This window comes from Loxodonta africana, chromosome 23, assembly GCF_030014295.1.
Source record: "Loxodonta africana isolate mLoxAfr1 chromosome 23, mLoxAfr1.hap2, whole genome shotgun sequence".
NCBI lineage: Eukaryota > Metazoa > Chordata > Mammalia > Proboscidea > Elephantidae > Loxodonta > Loxodonta africana.
In genome coordinates this window covers 74,360,315-74,381,300 of record NC_087364.1, presented here as the reverse complement: position 1 = coordinate 74,381,300, position 20,986 = coordinate 74,360,315, and the positions used below count along the sequence as shown (strand labels likewise).

General features: G+C 42.6%; 2 protein-coding genes across 3 annotated transcripts in view; one reads left to right on the top strand and one right to left on the bottom strand.

Moving 5' to 3' along the window:
* The window catches only part of VEPH1 (ventricular zone expressed PH domain containing 1), a 251,398-nt gene that overhangs the window by 48,738 nt on the left and 181,674 nt on the right, over positions 1-20,986 (top strand). The gene's annotated exons all lie outside the window — the stretch shown is intronic.
* On the bottom strand, positions 13,193-19,767 carry PTX3 (pentraxin 3). The gene is made up of 3 exons (XM_010595931.3): positions 19,476-19,767; positions 18,624-19,028; positions 13,193-14,412 (listed from the first exon to the last, which is right to left on the bottom strand). Exons 1-3 carry the CDS (start codon positions 19,606-19,608, stop codon positions 13,799-13,801), a joined length of 1,152 nt encoding a protein of 383 aa, XP_010594233.1. The 5' UTR covers positions 19,609-19,767; the 3' UTR covers positions 13,193-13,798.

The window sequence follows — 20,986 nt, the reverse complement described above, 5'->3', positions numbered from 1 at the left end:
GGAAAAGACTGTCTAGTTAATTATGATAAATTCACCTCATTTCGTTCTCTCTGTGATAACAAAATTCAAACTACTGATTGGTGAGCTGTCTTGGGATAGAAAATTGTCCCTCGTTCATTATGGCAGTAATAATATTGTACCACATTATTATAGGGTCGATAAAGCATCTGTACTTCACTCAGTGCCCGGCTCATAGTTGCTCCTGGTTACTAGGATTCTTCTTATCACCGTCATCATCATCATCATCATAGTCACTGTCATCACTAATTGAGCATCTGCCATGTACCAGATCCGTATTAAAATATTGGAGGCAGAACCATATGCATTTCTTTCTTTCTTTTATTGTGATTAGGTGAAAGTTTGCAGAGCAAATTCGTTCCCCTTCAATAGTTGGCACACACATTGTTTCACGGCCTTGGCTTCATTCCCCACAATGTGTCAGCACTCCCCCCATTTCTGCCCTGGGTTCTCCATTTACTTTCATCCTGATTTTCTACCCCTTCCTGCCTTATCTTTGCTTCTGGGCAAATATTGCCCTTTTGGTGCTATAATATTTACCATAAACCAAAAAAAAAAAAAAAAATTGGCTGTTCTAAGGAGCACATTCCTCTCGGGTGTTATTGTTTATTTTATGGGCTTGTCTAGTGTTTGGCTGGAAGGTGGTCTCTGGGAATGGCTTCAGTTCCAGGTCAGGAGGGTGTCTTAGGGCTATAGTCTCGGGTGTTCCTCCAGTCTGTGTCAGACCTGTTAAGTCTGATCTTTTTTTTTTTTTAATTTGATTTTTCGTTCTGCAGTTTTTCTCCCTCTCTATCTGAGACACTGTGTTGTGATCCCAGTCAGGGTGGTCGTTAGTGGTAGCCGGGCACCATCTAGTTCTACCAGGTCGTGTAGACTGTGGTTCATGTGGTCCATAAGTCCTTTGGAATAATCACTCCCTTAAGTCTGTGGTTCTCTTCACTGTTCTTTGCTCCAGATGGGAAGAGACCGATAGTTGTGTCTTAGATGGCCACTCATAAGCTTTTAAGACCCCAGATGCTACTCACCCAACTAGGATGCAGAACATTGCCTTTATAAACTGTGCTATGCCAATTGATGTAGATGTCCCCCAAGTCTATGATTCTTTGCCTTCATGCCTAGGAACTTCATCTCACGAGATGTTTGTCTAACGTGGAAGAGGTTTCCCTGACCGTGCCCCATGTGTGCTCTATTGTTTGTATTAATATATGCGCAGCACCTACAGTCGCCTATGTAGAAACAGCCATCACCAAGCCTGTATCTGCCGGCGGGCATGCACCCTTACACCCTCTCATGACTCTCGGCATATCTTTCTACCTATGTATCCATTTGTAAATTAGTGTTTGTTAACACTACTGTTGCAGGATTGTCTATGCTACAGTATTTACCGTAAACCGAAAAACAAACAAAAAACCCACACCAGTTGCCATTGAGTCTATTCTGACTCATAGTGGCCCTATGGGACAGAGTAAAACTGTTGGAGTACCTTGTTGATTTGAACTGCCATCCTTTTGGTTAGCAGCTGAATTCTTAAACCACTACGCCACCAGGGTTTCCTTAGTTGCCCTTTATTCTTGCGTTCCTTTCATTGACCTCTCTTGCCTTGGTCATGTTGTACTGACTTCTCCTACATTGTTTATTGCCTTTCCTTCACCAGTATTAACACGTCTCTTCTGTCTATTTGGTAATTTTCCCTCCCTCTCCCTCCCATCCCTGGTAACCATCAAAGAATTTTTTTTCTTTCTTCATCTTTTTTTTTTTCTGTGTGTCTTTGTTATCTAGTGCTGCCGTAACAGAAATACCACAAGTGGATGACTCTAACATGGAGAAATTTATTCTCTCACAGTCTAGGAGGCTAGAAGTCCAAATTCAGGGTGAAGCTCCAGGGGAAGGCTTTTTCCTTCTGCCGGCTCTGGGAGAAGGTCCTTGTCATCAATCTTCCCTGATTGATGAGCTTCTCAGCGCGGGGACCCCAGGTCCAAAAGACACACTATTCTCCTGGCTCTTGTTTCTCGGTGGTATGAAATCCCCCTGTCTCTCTGCTCACTTCTTCCTTTTATATCTCAATTGAGATTGACTTAAGAGACAACCTAATCTTGTAGATTGATTCCTGCCTCATTAGCATAACTGCCACTAATCATAGAAGTAGGATTTACAACACACAGGGAAATCATATCAGATTACAAAATGGTAGACAGTCAATCACACAATACTGGGTATCATAGCCTAGCCAAATTGACACACATTTTTGGAGGCCACAATTCAATCCATAATACTGTGCATAAACCTTTTGTTGTTACTTTATAATAGTGGCCTCATACAATATTTCTCTTTTTGTGGTTGACTTACTTCACTCAGCATAATGTCCTCCAAATTCATCCATATTGTGAAATGTTTCACAAATTCATCATTCTTACGTTGCATAGTATTTCATTGTGCATATATTTGTAAATCCATTCATCTGTTGATAGGCGCTTAGGTTTTTTCCATCTTTTTGCTACTGTGAATAAGGATGCAGTGAACATGTGTGTGCATAGGTCTGTTCATGTTATGGCTCTTATTCCTTTAGGGTATATACTTACGGGTGGGATTGCTGGATCATGTGGTATTTCTGTTTCTAGTTTTTTGAGGAAGTGCCATACCATTTTCTCTAATGGTTGTACCATTTTACATTCCCACCAGCAGTGTATATGACTTCCAGTCTCCCCAAAACCTCACCAACATTTGATTTGCTTTTTTAATTAGTGCAAATACTGTTGGGGTGAGGTGGTATCTCATTGTAGTTTTGATTTTCATCTCTCTAATTGCTAATGATTTTGAACATTTCTTTATATATCTCTTAGCTGCCTGAGTGTCTTCTTGAGTGAAGTGTGTATTCATATCCCTTGCCCATTTTTTAATTGGATTGTTTTTTATTATTGAGGTGTTAAAGTTTTTTATAAATTTTAGAGATTAGGCCCTTGTGAAATATGTTGTAGCTAAAAAAATTTTTTTTTCCCAAACTATAGATTCTCTTTTTATTCTTTTGGTGAAGCGTTTTGGTGAGCATAAGTGTTTAATTTTTAGGAGGTCCCATTTATCTAGCTTATCTTCTGCTGTGTGTGCATTTTTACTTATGTTTGGTAGTCTATTTATGCCATGTATTAGGGCCCCTAGCATTGTCTCTATTTTTTCCTCCAAGATCTTTATAGTTTTAGGTTTTATATTTAGGTCTTTGATCCATTTTGAGTTAGTTTTTATGTATGATATAAGATATAGATCCTATTTCACTTTTCTACAGATAGATATCCAGCTTTGCCAGCAAGATTTGTCAACTGGACTGTCTCCTCCCCATTTAATGGACTTTGGTCCTTTGTTGAAGACCAACTGTCCATAGGTGGATGGATTTACATCTGGGTTCTCAATTCTGTTCCATTAGTTTATGGGTCTGTCATTGTACCAGTATCAGACTGTTTTAAAGACTGTGGCTGTATAGCAGGTTCTGAGATCAGGTAGTGTGAGGCCTCCGACTTTGTTCTTTTTCTTCAATAATGCTTTGCTTATCCAGGGCCTCTTTTCTTTCCATATACAGTTGGTGATTAGTTTTTCCATCTTGTTACAGAATGCTATTGGTATTTGGACCAGGATTGCATTATATCTGTAGGTTGCTTTGGATAGTATTGACATTTTCACTTCCTACCCAAGAGCATGATAAGTTTTTTCATTTATGTAGGTCTCTTTTGGTTTCTTGCAGTAGTGTTTTGTAATTTAATTTGTATAAGTCATTTACATCCCTGGTTAGATTTATTCCTGAGTATTTTATCTTTTGCAGGGCTGTTGTAAATGGTATTTCTTTCCTGATTTCCTTTTCAGAGTTCCCTATGTTGATGAAGAGGAATCCAACCGATTTTTGTATGTTGATCTTGTATCCTGCCACCTTGCTGAATCCCTCTATTAGTTTCAATAGCTTTCTTATGAAATCTTTGGGATTTTCTATGTATAGGATCATATGTCTGTGAATAGGGATAGTTTTACTTCTTCCTTACCAATTTGGATGCCGATTACTTCCTTTTCTTGCTGTAATGCTCTCACTAGGACTTCCAATACAATGTTTATTAAGAGTGGTGATAAAGGGCATCCTTGTCTGGTTCCTGTTCTCAAGGGAAATGCTTTCAGACTCTCTCTGTTAAGTATAATGTTGGCTGTTGGTTTTGTATAAATTACCTCTATTATGTTGAGGAATTTCCTTTCTATCGCTATTTTGCTGAGAGTTTTTATCAGGAATGGGTGTTGGACTTTATAAAATGCCTTTTCTGCATTGATTGAGATGGTCATGTGATTCTTTTCCTTTGTTTTATTCATGTGGCAGATTACACTGATTGATTTTCTAATGTTGAACCATCCTTGCATGCCTGTTATAAATCCCACTTAGTTATGATGTATTATTTTTTGATATGCTGTTGAATTCTATGGGCTAGGATTTTGTTGAGAATTTTTGCATCTAAATTCATGGGGGATATTGTTCTGTAGTTTTCTTTTTTAGTAATGTCTTTGCCTGGTTTTGGTATCAGGTTTATGCTGACTTCATAAAATGAATTTGGGAATATTCCTTCCTTTTGTATGTTCTGGAATAGTCTGAGTAGAACTGGTGTCAACTCTTCTCTGAACATTTGGTAGAACTCTCCTGTGAAGCTGTCTGGGCCAGGGCTTATTTTTGTTGGGAGTTTTTTTATGGTTCCTTCAATTTCTTCTTTTGTTATGGGTCTTTTCAAATTTTCTACCTTAGTTTGTATTAATTTAGGTAGGTAGTGTGTTTCTAGAAATGTATTCATTTCCTCTAGGTTTTCAAATTTGTTAGAGTACAATTTTTTGTAGTATTCTGCTATGATCCTTTTTATTTCAGTAGATTCTGTTGTAATGTCACCCATCTTATTTCTTATTTTCATTTTCTCCTTTTGAAGAACGAGCTTTTAGTCTTATTGATTCTTTCTATTATTTTTCTGTTCTCTGTTTCATTTATTTCTGCTCTAATTTCTATTATTTCCTTTCTTCTAGTGACTGTGGGCTTCTTTTGCTGCTCTCTTTCTAATTATTCAAGTTGTAGGCTTAATGTTTTGATTTTTACCCTTTCTTCTTTTTTGACGTGTGTGTTTATTGCCATAAATTGACCTCTGAGCACTGTTTTTGCTGTATCCTAAAGGTTTCGGTACATTGTGTTTTCATTCTCGTTTGATTCTAAGAATTTTTTTTAAATTTCATCCTTGATTTCTTCTATTACCCAGCAGTTTTTAAGCAGGGTGTTATTCAATTTCCATGTATTAGATTTTTTTCCTCACTTTTCCTGTTATTGTTTTCAGTTTTCATAGCATTGTGATCAGAGAAGATGCTTTGTGTTATTTTGATGTTTTTTAATTTGTTGAGGCTTGCTTTGTGGTCTAAATTGTGGTCTATTCTGGAGAATGATTCATGAGCATTGGAGAAGAATGGATACTTTGCTGCTGTTGGGTGAAGGGTTCTGTATATGTCTATGGGGTCAAGTTGGTTGATTGTGGTATTTAGATCTTCTGTGTGTCTTTGTTGGGTTTCTTTCTAGTTGTTCTGTCCTTCACCAAGTGTGGTGTGTTAAAGTCTCCTAGTATTATCGTGTACATGTCTTTTCTCTTTTCAGTGCTGTTAGAGTTTGTTTTATGTATTTTGGAGCTCTGTCATTGGGTGCATATATATTTATTATGGTTGTGTCTTCTTAGTGGATTCACTCTTTCATCATTATATAATGTCCTTCCTTGTCTTTTATGGTAGATTTTCCCTTAAAGGCTACTTTATCAGAGTTTAATATTGCCACCCCTACTTTTTTTTGGTTATTGTTTGATCGATATATCTTTTTCCATAATTTAAGTTTTAGTTTATTTATATCTTTGTCTCAGGTGTGTTTTTTGCAGACAGCATATTGATGGGTCTTTTTTTTCTTTTCTTTTCTTTTGTATCCATTCTTCCACTCTCTGTCTCTTTACTGGTGCATTTAGGCCATTTACATTCAGCGTGATTATCAATAGGTATGAGTTTATTCCTGTCATTTTGTTATGCTTCTTTTTTTTTGTGGTATTGTGGGTTTCTTCATTCCATTTAATTTTCTGTGCTGAGTTCTTTTTAATTGTGACTTTTCATTTCCTTCATTGTTGCTGGTTTTGTGTGTACTGAGTCTTCATGAGTTCTTTCTTTAATATTTTGATGAATAGGTTTGTTAGCTTTCTTTGTGCTTACCCTGAAGTTTTCCTTTATCTTCCTAAGTTTAAAACCAAAACCAAACCCAGTGCCATTGAGCTGATTCTGACTCATAGCAACCCTATAGGACAGAGTAGAGCTGCCCCATAGAGTTTCCAAGGAGCATCTGGCAGATTCGAACTGCCGACCCTTTGGTTATCAGCTGTAGCACTTAAACACTACACCACCAGGGTTTCCTCCTAAGTTTAAAGCAGTCATTTATTTCTTGATATTGCCTTGACTTTCTCTCCATTTGGAAGTTCTAAACCTATACCTTTTATTCTCTTTTATGTTTTGAAGTGGTCGTCAGTTACAGATTGACATCTCTGGTTCCTTGTTTTCCATCTTTTAGGTTTATTTTATCTTTGAGAGTTCTTTATCTGGGTTGATATCTGGCTAATATTGTCATGTGTTTTAATCTCAGATTGTTGTCTGGTGTTGCTAGTTTTCTGTCCGAAGGACTCCCTGTGACATTTCTTCTAAAGTTGTCCTGGTTTTTACAAATTCCTTTGATTTCTGTTTGTCTGGAAATGTCCTAATTTCATCATTATATTTGAGGGATAACTTTGATGGCTATATAATTCTTTGTTGGCAGTTTTTTTCTTTCAAGTTTTTATATATGTCATCCCATTGTTTTCTTGCTTGCATGGCTTCTGCCAAGTAATCAGAGTTTAGTCTTATTGATGCCCCTTTGTAGGTGATCTTTTGTTTTTCTCAAGCTGCTTTCAGGATTCTTTCTTTGTCTTTGGTTTTGGGAAATTTGATTATGATATGTCTCAGTGTTCTTCTTTTGGGATCTATCCTGTATTGGGTTTGTTGTGCTTCTTGGATGGTTATCTTCTTGTCTTTCATGATATTAGGGAAGTTTTCTTCAACAATGTTCTCTGCACTTTTTGTTGACTTCTCCGCTTCTGGGATTCTGATCATGTGTAAGTTATTCCTCTATTTCCACATGTAAGTTATTGTCCATTTCTGAAATTTTATTAAGCTTCTGGATTTCTAATTGCTGTTTTTGTAGGGTTTCCAATTGTCTGTTTATTTTGTCATTTTGTTCTTGTATTGTTTTCCTGAATTCTCCTACCATTTTGTCTGTTTTCCATAGGTTTGTCTGTGTTTTCCTTAGTTTTATATGTGCTTTCCTTGATTCCTTTGAGGACCCTATAGGGTCCTGGATATATAAGGTGTCATGGATTGAATGTGTGTATCAACTTGGTTAGGCCATGCTTCCTATATGGAGGACAACCATCAGCTTGTGGTATTTCTATTATGGCAGCACTAAATGACTAAGACATAAGACTTCTGAATTCCTGATCAGGTAGCTCCATTACCTTTTCTCCCTCAGGTAGGTTTTCTAGTTCTTTATTTTGGCCACTTGCTGGAGCTATCTTGCCCTGCTTCTTTAGGTGGCTTGCTATTGCCTGTTGTCTCCAAGACATTAAGGGGTTATTATCTCTATTTTTTAATTGTATAATTGTTTGCTGGGTCCTGTTTTTTTTCTTTTTTTGGTCTGTTTGTTTGTTTTGATGATTCCTGGCAGGCATGGCTGCCATGGTGCTCTGGTTGCTGGACTGGCCATGCTGGAATACTCCCTACCTGTCTCCATGTGACTGGGGTAGGTAGGTAGGTGTGGGAGCTCAGGTCCATTTTTACTGGTTTTGCAAGAAGGCTGAGTGTGGGTTGATTGGGCTTTGGTCTCTGTCTTGGGTTTGGTGGCACAGGAGTGGGAAGTGTGTGCTCTCTGTGCAGGTAGATTGGGTGGTACGGTGGGCATGGTGGGTGAGTAGGAGAGGGCTCATCACCTCTTGCTGGTTGAGGGGGAGGTGTGGATGGTAAAAGGAGGGTGGCGGGCAGGCACGCACACAGTCATGCTACCTCTACTTCCTCCTAGGCAAGGGGAGGGAGGCAGGAATGGCAGGCAGATGCACCCTCACCCATGCCACATCTGCCTGTCTGTGGGCAGGGAGAGGGAGGAAGGTGCAGCAGGTGACATTTCCACCTTATGCTAGGTGTGCAGGTGCAGCGTTCTGCCTTTTGATGGGAGGGGTGAGGGATGGAGGCATGCTGGGTGGATACACTGGCAGTCATGCTGCCTTCCACTGGGAAGGGAGAGGGAGGAAGGGGCAGTGGAGGGGATGCACGCACAGTCTCGGCACGTCCACCTCGCACTGGGAAAGGGGAGGGAGGAAGGCATAGCGGATGGATGCATACACAGCTGCGCTGCTTCCACCTTGCACTAGACGGGAGGAGAGAGGGAGTAGCACTGAGTGAATGTGAGCACAGTGGCACTGCGCCCCCTGTGCCAGGCAGGGGGAAGGCTGAAGGAGTGGTGGGGGATGCACACATAGTCACGCCTCCTCAGGAGGGTATAGGTGGTGGGCAGGCACTTGCACGGGGGTGTGCCTAATCCCACTTGTCAGGTAGACAGTAGTGGATGAGGTGGGTGGGGTAGAAGGGTAGAAGAGAGGCCCGTGCTGTGGTCTCCCAGTCAGGCAAGGTGGCTGGGGTGTGGGACCCTCTGCTGCCTCTGATCAGGAGGTTGGGGTGAGGAGGAGTGTGCCCCTCTGCCCTAGGGTATGTGTCCACTGCAGCCAGCGAACAGAACCTGTCCCCACTTGAGCTCAAGGAGGGGGGCCACCTGGGCTCAGCTGGGTGGGAGACCTCCTGTCAACACTGTGTCGGTCCACCACTTTGTGCACACCACTCACCCCTGAGGCTAGGGGCCACCACTCTTGAGTCTCCACCTCTGGATCCTTGCTCTCTCCATGTATGTCTGTAGAGTTTCTCTGACCCTTTTGGGAAAGTTGTGAATTTGTCTTGCTGTTTTCGTCACCCAGGGTCACTGCTGGCTTTGTCCTAAGATGGTGGCATCTTGCCAGGACAGATGGCTGAGCTCCTCTGTTCGATGTTAGTCCTCGCTTTTTGCACTATCTCACTTTTTCCTTCCAGTTGGTGTTCAGTTCAGCTCTTAGACCTTTTTTGATGTTCAGTGTTTCCAGACTGTTATCTACTTCATTTCAGTTGTTTTTTGGGGGGTGTTTGGCGCAGGGGGACGTTATGGCGCATGTAACTAAGCTACCGTCTTTGCTCCACCTCAACCATACGCATTTCTGGAGTTTCATTATTGCTTTGGAGATGATTCTAACCCAAAACCTGTTGCTGTCAACTCGACTCTTGGTGACCCTACAGGACAGAGTAGAACTGCCCCATAGGGTTTCCAAGGCTGTAATCTACAGAAACAGGCTGCCACATCTTTCGCCCACAGAGTGGCTGGTGGGTTCAAACCACCATCCTTTTCCATTAACAGGCAAGTACTTTAACCACTGCAACACCATGGCTCCTTTGGGAGATGATTGACCATTAAAAAGTCACCATACCATTACTTTTAAAGGAAAAGGCTTTAAGTGCCCCATATTCCAAGTTGTTGGGAAATAATTCATTAGTCAAATATTCTAGGAAACAAGGCTACTAAGCAACCTTTTACAGTATATTCAAGCAGAATATTATTAGACGTAATGAAATATGGGTATAATGGTGCAAAAAGTTAACTCACACATGGATCAAGAGACAAAGGCACATCTTGGAACAACAGGACCTCTGGCAACTGTTAACCGAGTCTTGGGTCTGGTGAAAGGCAGAGTCTGCACCTCCCTGACTTCACCAGCAGATGTCGCTGTGAAGCAGAGTAAGGCCCGCACAGCTACCGACATCTACGTGCTGGACTCGGAAAATGCCCACAAAGTGAGGGAATCCTCAATTCATTTATTTGTTTCTGTTTTTGTTTCCTTGCTTGTATATGCTTTAATCCACTGGGAACAACTTGGAAAAACATTTTATGAGATAACTCTTCTACTTACAAAGTACATTGTCCCCATTTATAGGGTTTTCACAACAACCCTTCAGTAAACCCTGGTGTCGTAGTGGTTAAGTGCTGCAGGTGCTAACCAAAAGGTCGGCAGTTCGAATCCACCAGGCGCTCCTTGGAAACCCTATGGGGCAGTTCTGCTCTGTCCTCTAGGGTCGCTATGAGTCGAAATCGACTGGACGGTACTGAGTTTTTGTTTTTTTTTTTTCTTTTAAGGTAGACAAATCCTGTTATCCCTAATTTCTTAGCCAATCAAGGCCTTTAAGGCTTAGTTTAATTGAGATTAGTCAGCAGGCTGCCATCTTGGAGGTAGGAGGTGATGGTGCCAGGATTTGAACACCGGATTTCTAACAGACCTCAAGCTCAGCAGGCTTTTCTCTACATGCCACCATTTATAAAACTGAATTCAATCATGAACAATCTGCGCTTTCAAGTTCACTGAATTCAGGAAGGCATAGGTGAACATACACAGTTACTTTGACCAAGGCTTTAAACTTTGTTATTTCTTAAGTGACTAAAAGACAATTTTGAAAATATTTGGCCTTAGTAAACTTCTCAAAAAAGAGCTTTCCAGTGTGAGATTTGACAAGAAATAAAACTCGATTATCCTTTTCTTCTTTATTTGTAAACCTAATTCTTTCTTAAAATGAAGTTATTGTAAATAACAAGCTCTAAAATTCTATGATACATGCTTAGTAGTTAAATATTCTTGTTATTATGAAGAAATTAATACTTTAGAGCCAATGTGTGTTGAAACAGACAAGGAACATATATCATATCTGTTTTGTTCCTATGTTATTTCTGCAAAAATGTTACTCTGCTGGACATAAATACATACATACTAGGCTGACCAACCTTCCTAGTTTGCCCAAGACTGTGGGGATTTTGCAGATTTGCAGCGCTAAAGCCAGGTCAGTCCCAGGAGAGCTCGTCAGCCTAGCACACACATGGATAAATAAATAAATACATATACACTAGACATATAGCCTAGTCTGTATTATTTACAGACACACGTTTTATTTCCTCCTTTATAGCATCCTTCTTAATTATTCCAGTGAATGAAACTGCTTGCCAATGTGACAAGCAAGCATGCTGACACTTAAAAAAAATTTTTTTTAGTTTTTCCCTTTTACTGACGCTATAAATTCTAACAGTCATTAAGTTCTATTGATTGTTAAAAAAAAAAAAAAAAGCCTACTTCCTGAGAGTCTGTGAAATGTATTTTCTAAGTGTAGACTATGAGTGTTTTCAGAGAATAAAGTACATGGTCTTTTCTGTGAAGGAATAAAAGCTACTGGATAAGGAATAATTTAGACAGCCGATCAATAGTGATTTAAAAATGATAGAAGTGTACTTTTCTCCCATGTAAAAGCAGTCGAGGGGCAGACAGCCCAGGGCTGGTGGGGCAGCTTCACAATCATCAGAGGCCCGAGTTTCTTCTCTGTTGTTGGGCTAAATCTCATGGTCTAAAGGGGATGCTGAACCTCCAGCCATCGTAGCTGCATTCCAGCCAGTCAGGACCAGGCAGGGAAAGAGGGGCTCGTTCTCTGAGAATCACATACAGTATTTCAGTGTCGGTCAGAGCTTAGTCGTATGCTAGAAAGTGTAGTCTTTACTCCAAGTGGCCCTATGTGCTACTGAAATCAGATCCCTGTTATTAAGGAAAAAAGAGAAAATGGATGTCAGGGAACAATTAGAAGTCCTTGGAATACATACTCAGATTTACTGCTGTCTCAGATGAAACTTCTTTTTTAATCCGGAGGATTGCTTTATTTTCCTCTATTCGCTTCTTCTTTGCCCTCGACATGTAATCACCATAAAAATAAAACGTTTTCGTACATGTAACTCTGCCAGTATGTGCATTTGCAAGTATCTTGCTTGGCGTGTGTCATCTTGAGTTCCGTCTCTCGAACAGATCTAATTCATGCTGAACCAGCTGGTGAAAAAGAACAGAAAGCGTGCTGAACTCTGCCGAAGGCTGAGCCCAGTATTTCTTTTCTCAGCGGAGAGTTCAAGTCATACAGACAGGGACATTGTAACCTGCAACCTTGAGTTAGGTAATCTCCAAGAGTCGGAGACTGGCCTAACAGCCCAGGTCAGCAAGAGATTTCCTTAGAGACTCGTCAGCCTGGTTCTGTGGTTCTCAAGTGTGCGATAAAGCTGTACCTGTGTCATGACATCTTCAAAGATTCTTAGATTGATGGAGTCTTATTGCTGGAAGGCCCCAAGAGTCCAGCTCTCTCATTTTTTAGAGAAGACTCAGAGAATGTAAGTTACTTGTCCAAGGATACCCAGCTAGTTAGGTACAAAATGTGGGTTGATGATTACACCTGGCCCTGCTGGGGTCCTAGGTCCAAGCATTCTGCAGACCTCATGAATAAGAAGTGGCCTGTGTTCGGGCCCTGTCTATGGACAGATGCATCACCACTGTGGTTCTAGTGGTTCTACCATATTTCCCACTGACATTCAGCAGCAAAGTTGTGATGTTGCCTCAAAATGCTCCCCTACCAGCCCTTGTGTAGACCCTACAGGAGGAGAACACTAGCGTGGTGGGGAGTTAACGCCCCATCTGCAATGTAAGGGGGCTTGACTGTCCTCCTCTTCATGAGGAGGTAAGGGAATGGGTGTGATTTAAGGGCAGGAGTCATTGTCTCTTGTCCAGTTTCTAGATCTCCCCCAATGACAGTACTAAGCCACTGCTTGCAGGCATCACACGTATCTGGGAAGCAGTGGTAATTCGCGTACTGTTTTTTTTTTTTCCATGAGCTACGTAAGCTCATAGAATCATCAAACTAGAAGGGACCTATATAGATCATTAGTTCCTCAATTCTTTGAGTTTTTGTTGAGAAAAGTAAAACCCAGAGAGATGAACTGACTTAACTAAGATCATATTTCTTCCATATGAATTCGAGGGAGTCGAAGTTTGAAACAACTCTACAGTTGATTTCTAACGATATTAACTATTATTGTTTACATAATAGATTAATCTCTGAAAATAACTCTCCTCTTTACATGAAGAAGAAAGTATAAATGTGCTCCAGAACACCTCTTAAATATATAATTAGACAATATGAGTTAGTTTTATAAAATATTTTATTTACAGCAGAGCTTTACAAAAATAGTCTTAATAAAATTAACACAAAACCATTTTACAATATAACTTATACAAGTATCTCCTCCAAAAAAGCGACACTCAGTTATAACATGTAAACTACATTTATATTTGTTAAGTCACATTGCAGTATAAACGTGTTTTATCATTGTTTATAAGGTACACACCAATAACAATGAATAATGAACAACAAATGTTATTTCATTATTCTGCCAATGTAAAAATCTTCTCCCAAAACAAAATTAACCAAAGGAAAGTCAAACAATTGTCCTTCTGTTTAGCAACACAGTCCTTTTTAATTCTTTGAGAGTTTATCTGACAAAGACACGGCATTAATCTGAAAGCACCATGGCATAAGTCTAGTAACAATATCCTCAAAAGCCTTCTCCAATATCTTTGCTTCAACTGTTTATTCAGTATTTTGCCAGGATAAATAAAGATTGGTTGCAGCTCTCTCCTTCATTAGTCTCAAGTGTTCTTATTAATGCATTGAGGTTTTTAGACCTTCCCAACCATGATATTTAAAACATGAGTTTCTTTCTTTGGCTTCAAGTGGAGTTTCACAGCCCTTACAAGACGTACTGAGCTCCTCCATGTGGCTGGATCTCTGTGACTCCCCACCCAACGATGTTTCCCCGGATGTGACAAGACTCCGCTCCTCCAGTTTCTCTTATCTCTTCAGGGCTGAGAACGTGATCCCAGATATTGAAGCCTGTGACTCGTCCAGAAAAGGCCAAAGTTTCATCAAAGCCACCGCCAACGCAGCAGCCGTTCTTTTCTTGGCCTATCTGCAGGATTCCTCCCTCAGGAACAACGTGACCTGGAGCCATCTCTGCCGTGGTGGCCGCCAGTTCTCCGTTTACCCACAAGGACGCGCTCCCTGTCTCTGAAGCCCAGGTGCCACACAGGTGGCTCCACCTTCCTACGGGAATCACAGTGTCCACAATCAGTTTGTTCTCCTCTCCGCCTACCACGAGCACTGTGGACTGATAGCTGAGGTACAGCTGGATCTCATATGGATTCCTCTTTGTGCCATAGGAAAACAGGATGGTTTTGTTTAAAACATCTGTGGCTTTGACCCAAAGGCAGGCACTGAAAGACCCCAGCCGCATTGGTGTCATCGGATGTACGCTTCCAAAAATCTTCTTGGAACGCATCGGGAATAAAATCGCTGTTTCACAACCTATAGCAGGGATAAAGTATGGAGAAGGGTGTGAGAGAAAACACAGACTCACTCAGAAGTTTTGCTGGCATTTAGGGATTTTAGCATAGGCATTTTAGTGACTACAACTGGACATGGTATGCGGCATCACGTTACGGCTTGAAGGGCCTAGGTGTCACCTCTGTAAAGAAAACGAGGATAAGGAAACCTGATTTTCTTACTCAGATAAACAAAACACCTATATAGAGAAGGTGCGCAGGGGAGGAAAGTAGTCCAAACCCATAAAATCATGAAAAACGTGTTTTAATAACTTCTTCCCCACTTAATTAGCCTGCTTCCTTTTTTAATTGTTTTGGGTTTTTTTTTTTTTTTTTTTGGAGGGGGGATGTTGTTGGTTTTATTGTTTTGTTTTTTAATGTTGATTGCTAAGCTAACTCCAGGCAATGACACTATAATTTCCAAGAACTTACAGGCACACCCATTTCCCTCTGTCTGCCTTCACCATGCCGTTGGATGGATTCCGACTCATGGTGATCCCATATGTGTCACAGCAGAACTGTGTTCCATAGGGTTTTTAATGGCCGATTTTTTGGGAAGTGGACTGCAGGCCTTTCTTCCAAGGTACCTCTGGGTAAACTCAAACCTCCAACCTTTCTGTTTGTACCACCCAAGGATGCCTCTAAAATAATAAACCTGGGAAATTCGATGGATCACGCTCACCCCATTCAGCCATTGTCAACATGCTTTTTTTAAAAAAAACCAAAACTCTAGAATAGTTACATTGTTGCTGAATACACTGTAATGTATCACATGTTCTCAGATACTGTAAACTTCACCAACTAGGTACAAAACTACCTTTGAAAGGCAACAATGTTGAAAAGCAATAATAGTAAAAATGACCAGTGCTTACTGGGTGCTCACTATGTGCCAGGTGTTGTTCTAATCACTTTTCATGTTATTTTAATCTTCACATCAACCCTGAGAGGTAGTCTTATTGTCCCCATTCCATGGATGGGGAAACTGAGGCATGGCAGGCTAAGTAACTTGTTTACGGTTATATAATTGGTAAAGTGGCAACACTGGCGTTTGACCTTGGGCAGTCTGGCTGCAGAGGCCACTTCCTTAACCTGAGGACTACGTTTCCTCTTAATAGAAGATTTGGCTACAAGAGCTAGAGCGCGGTTTTCTGTGCAACTAATGGTTTTACAGCTTTTCACAAGCTCTCAAATTGCTCTAGGCTTTAGTGTGATCTGTAAAAGGCTCTTTCAGTCTGCTTCTAATATTCCACGAGTCTGTAAGCAACAAGTGTGTAGCATGCAAGGAGAGCTGCGGAAATGGAGGGTATTCTTAAAAGCTCTCATGTAGCCCACGTGCTTCTAAATACTATCTGAGTACTAATAAAAAAAACCTTCAAGGGACGTGAGTTTTTCCAAGGGGCCCAGTGGAGAATGTGTTTCTAGCAAAGAGCATTTAGGAAGAGGGCTTTTTTCCAGCTTGGGCTTGGGAGCTCAGTAATCTACCCACTTCTGTTCATCTCAAAGCTACGTGGTCAGTCAGGGAGCTGGAGACACTGAGTTAAGACCTTCTAGGTCTCCGGGAAATGATAGTGCTAAAACCTTTAAGAGATGAGCTCTGCTTTATGCTAACCTCATATATGAAAGCCCAGATAAAGAAAGAATTAAAAAAACAACTAAATTAGGACTAGGGATTCACTTTACAAGAAGAAACCCTGGTGGCACAGTGGTTAAAGCCCTTGGCTGCTAATCACGTGGTTGCTGATTCCAACTCACCAGCTGCCCCGAGAGAGAAGGAAGTGGTAGTCTGCTCCCATAAAGACTACAGCCCTGGTAACCCTACAGGGCAGTTCTACTCGGTCCTGGAGGGTTGCTATGAGTTGGAATTGACCTAACAGCAGTGGGTTTGGGTTTAGGTATTCACTTTATAGCATCCTACAGACTTGCCATGGATAACTTTGAAAAGCAAATTCCCAAAGCATTTAAAGGCTAACCAGTAGACAGACAGAAGTTGCAGAAGCCAAATATCCGTGTAAAGTATGATACATGATGGTAAACTTCGGCACGTGGCTCCCGACAAGGCTCTGTCCAGAAACAATTAAATAGACGTGCGCCTTCTCCCTCAGTAACCCTGAAAGCAGGTACTGAGATTCAGGAGACCCTGTAACAGGAACGATAACACTAAAGCACAAACTGTTCCTGTCATCGTTGGTATTAACTTTTTCACTACACAATTTGAATTTTCAAAGCTTTTTTTTTAAAATTATTTTTTAACAAGGCACTAATTCTTCAGATGAAATTTCTAGGTGGATTTTCTCTCGTTCATTAATTAAATCAAATAAAGATCATGGAACAAAAGATAAGCAAATCCACAGGCATCTGAGATAGTCTCTGTAGTGGTTCAATGAAGTGATGTACAAAGGGTGCCGCCTGCAACCTGCTTAGCTGATTTCCTGTGTAAGTAAGCCCGGGCAGCCAGGACTGCATTCCAAAGGGTCTCTCGACTGAGTCTCAGAGACCAGCTTCCTCTCCAGGTTTCACTGCCCACATGAGTTTATGGACAGAAACTGCCTCTTGGCAGTTTTTTTGTTTTGTTTTGGTTTGGTTTTTCTGTGGGCTTCTTCTGGGGATCAGTGATTGAGGCTATTGACACCCCTCAAAAATGTCCGAATGGCTTTTTATCTAATAGGTCTTTCTGATTACATCATCAAAGACCAAACAAAATTAAAACCGGCTTCTTAGAAGGCCGACAACAGAATGAATAAGAATCCCTTAAAAGCCAAGGCTGGCAGGAGACCAGAGCATGTGGGTAAACATATTATTGGATGTAATAAGAAATGAACATGTCAGAATTCAGGAATTCCTCCCTCTTCTGCTCCAAGTACTATGTAGAGGCGAAGATGGAAATCAGGGTCATTCCTCAGCTTTTCTGGGAGGTTGCACGTACCATGATCTTTCACATTTGCAAACACAAGGCATTTCATTCGCTAAAATAGCCACGTAATTGTAGCTTGCCTCCTTATCACTCACACTGACATGTGATTTCATGCTCTCCCTCTCGGAAGCCCTACTTCCTGTTTAAGAGACTCTGCTCTGTACTTATAAAAAGTCCCCATGGAGTTGGGAAAGACTAATATTCTGGTACAACCTGTGTAATTTTAAATGAAACATCTCTCACACAAGCTTGTAAGTCTTCAGTCCACCCCACGCAATGACAGCTGTGTTAGACACATAGGGAAGGGCAGTGTTAAGTTGTTGTTCTGAGATTCTCAGAAAAAGCCTAAGTGTCCTACCTCGGACACTAATTTTCTAATATCAACCCAAAACGATTTTCACATCATTTCTTAGAAATTTTAACTCAAAAAGGCTCTGAATCTTCTATTTCTTTTAACCATGTTTTAAATGTATTATTTTGGGAGCCCACGTCTACTTGGAGATTCATGGAGACTCTGACAAGTTACATTTGGTTTGAACCCAATCTCCCATTTGGCCTTGATTCTCAGAGTCCCTGCAATGGGGCGGGGGTCTCGAACACCGCTTGGTTCCTACATCTGACCTATTCCACGTGAATCCCTCAACCGCCGTTTTATCACAATGGCACACCCTTGGACCTCCACCCCAAGCTCTCATTCCACAGAATCGGGGGCTGGGAACCCCTCAGAAATTCCCACCGAGCCTGCAGGCGATCAGATCCCGCCCCAACCCTCTAGCTCGGAGCCGGCAGGGAGGAGGGGCCGGCCGAGGGGCTGGAAAACATCCCTACAAGTTAGTCTGGGCCCTGAAATAGCGCGGGGAACCAGAGATCCCCTAACAGGAGGAAAAAAAAAAAAAAAGGCAGGCTAAAATTAGATGAAGTGGAAATCTCTAACTGAGGAAGCAGGGCGTTGAGGGGGGTCAGGGTTTTCACCGGCCAATAGAACTCCTGCGACGCCTGGTTGGATCGGGTGTCAGGGGCCCTGGACGCCTATTTCAAGACTGGGATTGTCACTTCCACATCTACCTTTTTGGTTAATCGAGACTGGGGAACACTTTTCTAAGCCAATGTTCCCGCCTTGTTTGGTATGTCTGAGCCCTGTGCGTGCAGAAACACGTGTCTGTTTGTGCGTCTCCCCGAAGCCCCCCTGGAACGCGGCCCGCCTGGGCTGCGCGCAGCCTGCGCCCCGGCTCCGGAGCAAAGCCCGGGGGAGCGGAGGTCCCTGCTGGGCCTACCGGCCTTACCTGCGGGCAGGAGGCGCCGGGCCGCCCAGTCCTGCACGACGCGGAGGTCGGCTCGCGTCTGCTGCAGCTCCTCCAGCGCTGCGCCCAGGGCGCACTCCGCCTCCTCCGGCCGCTGCGGCGCGGCGCCCTCCAGGCGCGCCAGTCTGCGGCCCGCGTCGCGGCTCGCCTGCAGCAGCTCGTCCAGCGCCCGCGCCAGCCTGGCCTCCGCCGAGGCCGCCGGCCCGCAGGTCCTGGCCAGGCTGTCGGCGAGCCGGCCCAGCTCCGCCCGCAGCCTCTGCAGGTCGCTCCGGAGCACTTCGTCCACGGCCTGCTGCAGCGCGCCCTCCCTCATCTGCGAGTTCTCCAGCATGATGAACAGCTTGTCCCATTCGGAGTGCTCCCGACGGCAGTCGCAGGGCGGCGCGGCTAGAGCGCGGAACACACACGGGTTACCCACCCGCCCAGGCCTCCCTTGGGTGGGCTTTGTAAAAAGCTGACCTGCCTGGGTGGCCCCAAGTTAAAACCCATCCCCAGCACCCCTCTTCCCTTTAAAGACACCATCTGAAAAGCAGTGTCTTGAGCCTGCACAGAAGCCATTCATTCCGATGCATAATCAATTGAACTCTATAAAATTGCCGTTTTTGTAGCACAAAACAGTCAAATATCTGCAATTTCGTACGGCTCAGCTCATTCTGTACCTCTTAAGAAAAAAACTTTTTGGAACTTCCCCCTTTGCAAAAGTACTTCTCTCCCTTGCAAAAGAAACAAATTTTTAGCTCATTTCAATAGCTGCAAAAAATGTGTACGCTCTTTGGACCCAGGGAGGTGGCTATCTAGTTAAGGCTAGCAGGGAAACAGTCACAGTGAACTCACGTTCTTCGGTGGAAGGGATCCCGTTGTCTATTTCGTTGTCCAGATTCACGAACATGAGGTCACAATCCTCTGAGTTCTCCGCCGCCGACGCCGCAGCCCAGAAGGCACAGAGCAGTATCGCAGGGAGATACATAGCTGAAGTTTCTCGGTGACTTCCCACAGCTGGCGAGAGAGCAGGCAGAGGCTCTCCAGCGAGAGGGGTCTGCGTGGAGGAAAGCGAGAGTGAGAGGCAGCAGCCGAGCGCCCTTAATAAATGCTGGGGAAGCCTGAATGGGGATGAATGAGTAATGCCAGTGGCACTGCGTGTACGGGAGTTCCCCGGGATTTGGAGGGGCGGGGTGCGAGAGGAGGGGGTTCTGGAAGTTGCACCATATGCAGAGGTTTGTATCGAAGTCAGATTAATTGGAGGAGTGTCGAGGGGAGAGGAGCGAAATGAGCGGAAGGTCCCCCTGAGGATTGATGTTGCAACTGGAAGTGCTGGCGCTGAGGGATGGAGCAGCCTTGGGGAGAGGGGGAGAAATAACTCAGCAGGGACCGAGATGTGAAGGCAAGATAGTAATTTCAGCGTTCTGTGTGGTCTTTTGTTGTTTCATAAGCTGTTGTGTATACGGAATTTTTTTTTCTCTCTCTTTCTCTTTTCACTTTTCCTCTGCAAACTGCTTGACAGGTCTAAACTGTGAAAAGTTACTGACTGACTCCAAGATAAAACAACGTGGTAAGAATTGTAGTAAAAATGTCTATGACTCTAGAAGCTGAGTCTGCGAGTTATCTTGTCTTTAATCCCTCTGAGTTGCAACTACACTTTTATAAACACACTTTTTAAATGATAAACAACACAGCAAAACTGGATAAACCTGAAGGGGGAACAAGCTAGAGAAAAGGAATAAATGGAATTTAGAAATGCTTCTTTTCATAGTTGGAATAGGTGGACCTTATGAGTCGGAATCAACTAGATGGCACTGGGCACTGGGTTTTTTGGGTTTTTGGAATAGGTGGACCGACGTATTTACCAACAAGCTGAAAACCCTCCTGTAAGAAACCCCTAGAAATGTGTTTACATTATAACAATAATAAAAACTTTAAATGTGCAGATGAGCTCCCAATAAAATCAGGGAAGTATTCAGGGGCCAAAAATGAAGAGGGAACCAAAAACAAAACAGCCCCTGAGCTGACACTGGGGCCCCCTGCCCTGAGGGTGAAGGGGGTTGGGGCTTACCAGTTCTGTAACTAAGGGGCTTGGGTGTCAATGACCATGTGGGGGCAGAGTTTGGGACTAGGGTGAAGAGTTAGAAATGAGATCTTCGCATAAAGCCAAGATTCTCAGAGAGTTCCATCTTGGACCCCCGCCCTCTGCCCTAGCACAGGAAAGTGAGAAAGAAGTGTGGACCTCTTTGACTGAATTCTACGGGGTCCCTAAGTGACTTTGGACCTGTCCTTATACAAGTTTAGGATTCAGATGTGTACTACTTACTACTACCCCCAAAAAACAGTAAAAGTGAATTCACTGTTAA

Excerpts from the sequence above, each read along its gene's own strand:
- PTX3 (XM_010595931.3), bottom strand. The coding sequence starts at position 19,608 with ATGTATCTCCCTGCGATACTGCTCTGTGCCTTCTGGGCTGCGGCGTCG. Across the intron at positions 19,029-19,475 it reads GATCCCTTCCACCGAAGAAC|CCGCGCCGCCCTGCGACTGC; the intron begins GTGAGTTCACTG and ends TCCGCGCTCTAG. Across the intron at positions 14,413-18,623 it reads CCGGCGCCTCCTGCCCGCAG|GTTGTGAAACAGCGATTTTA; the intron begins GTAAGGCCGGTA and ends TCCCTGCTATAG.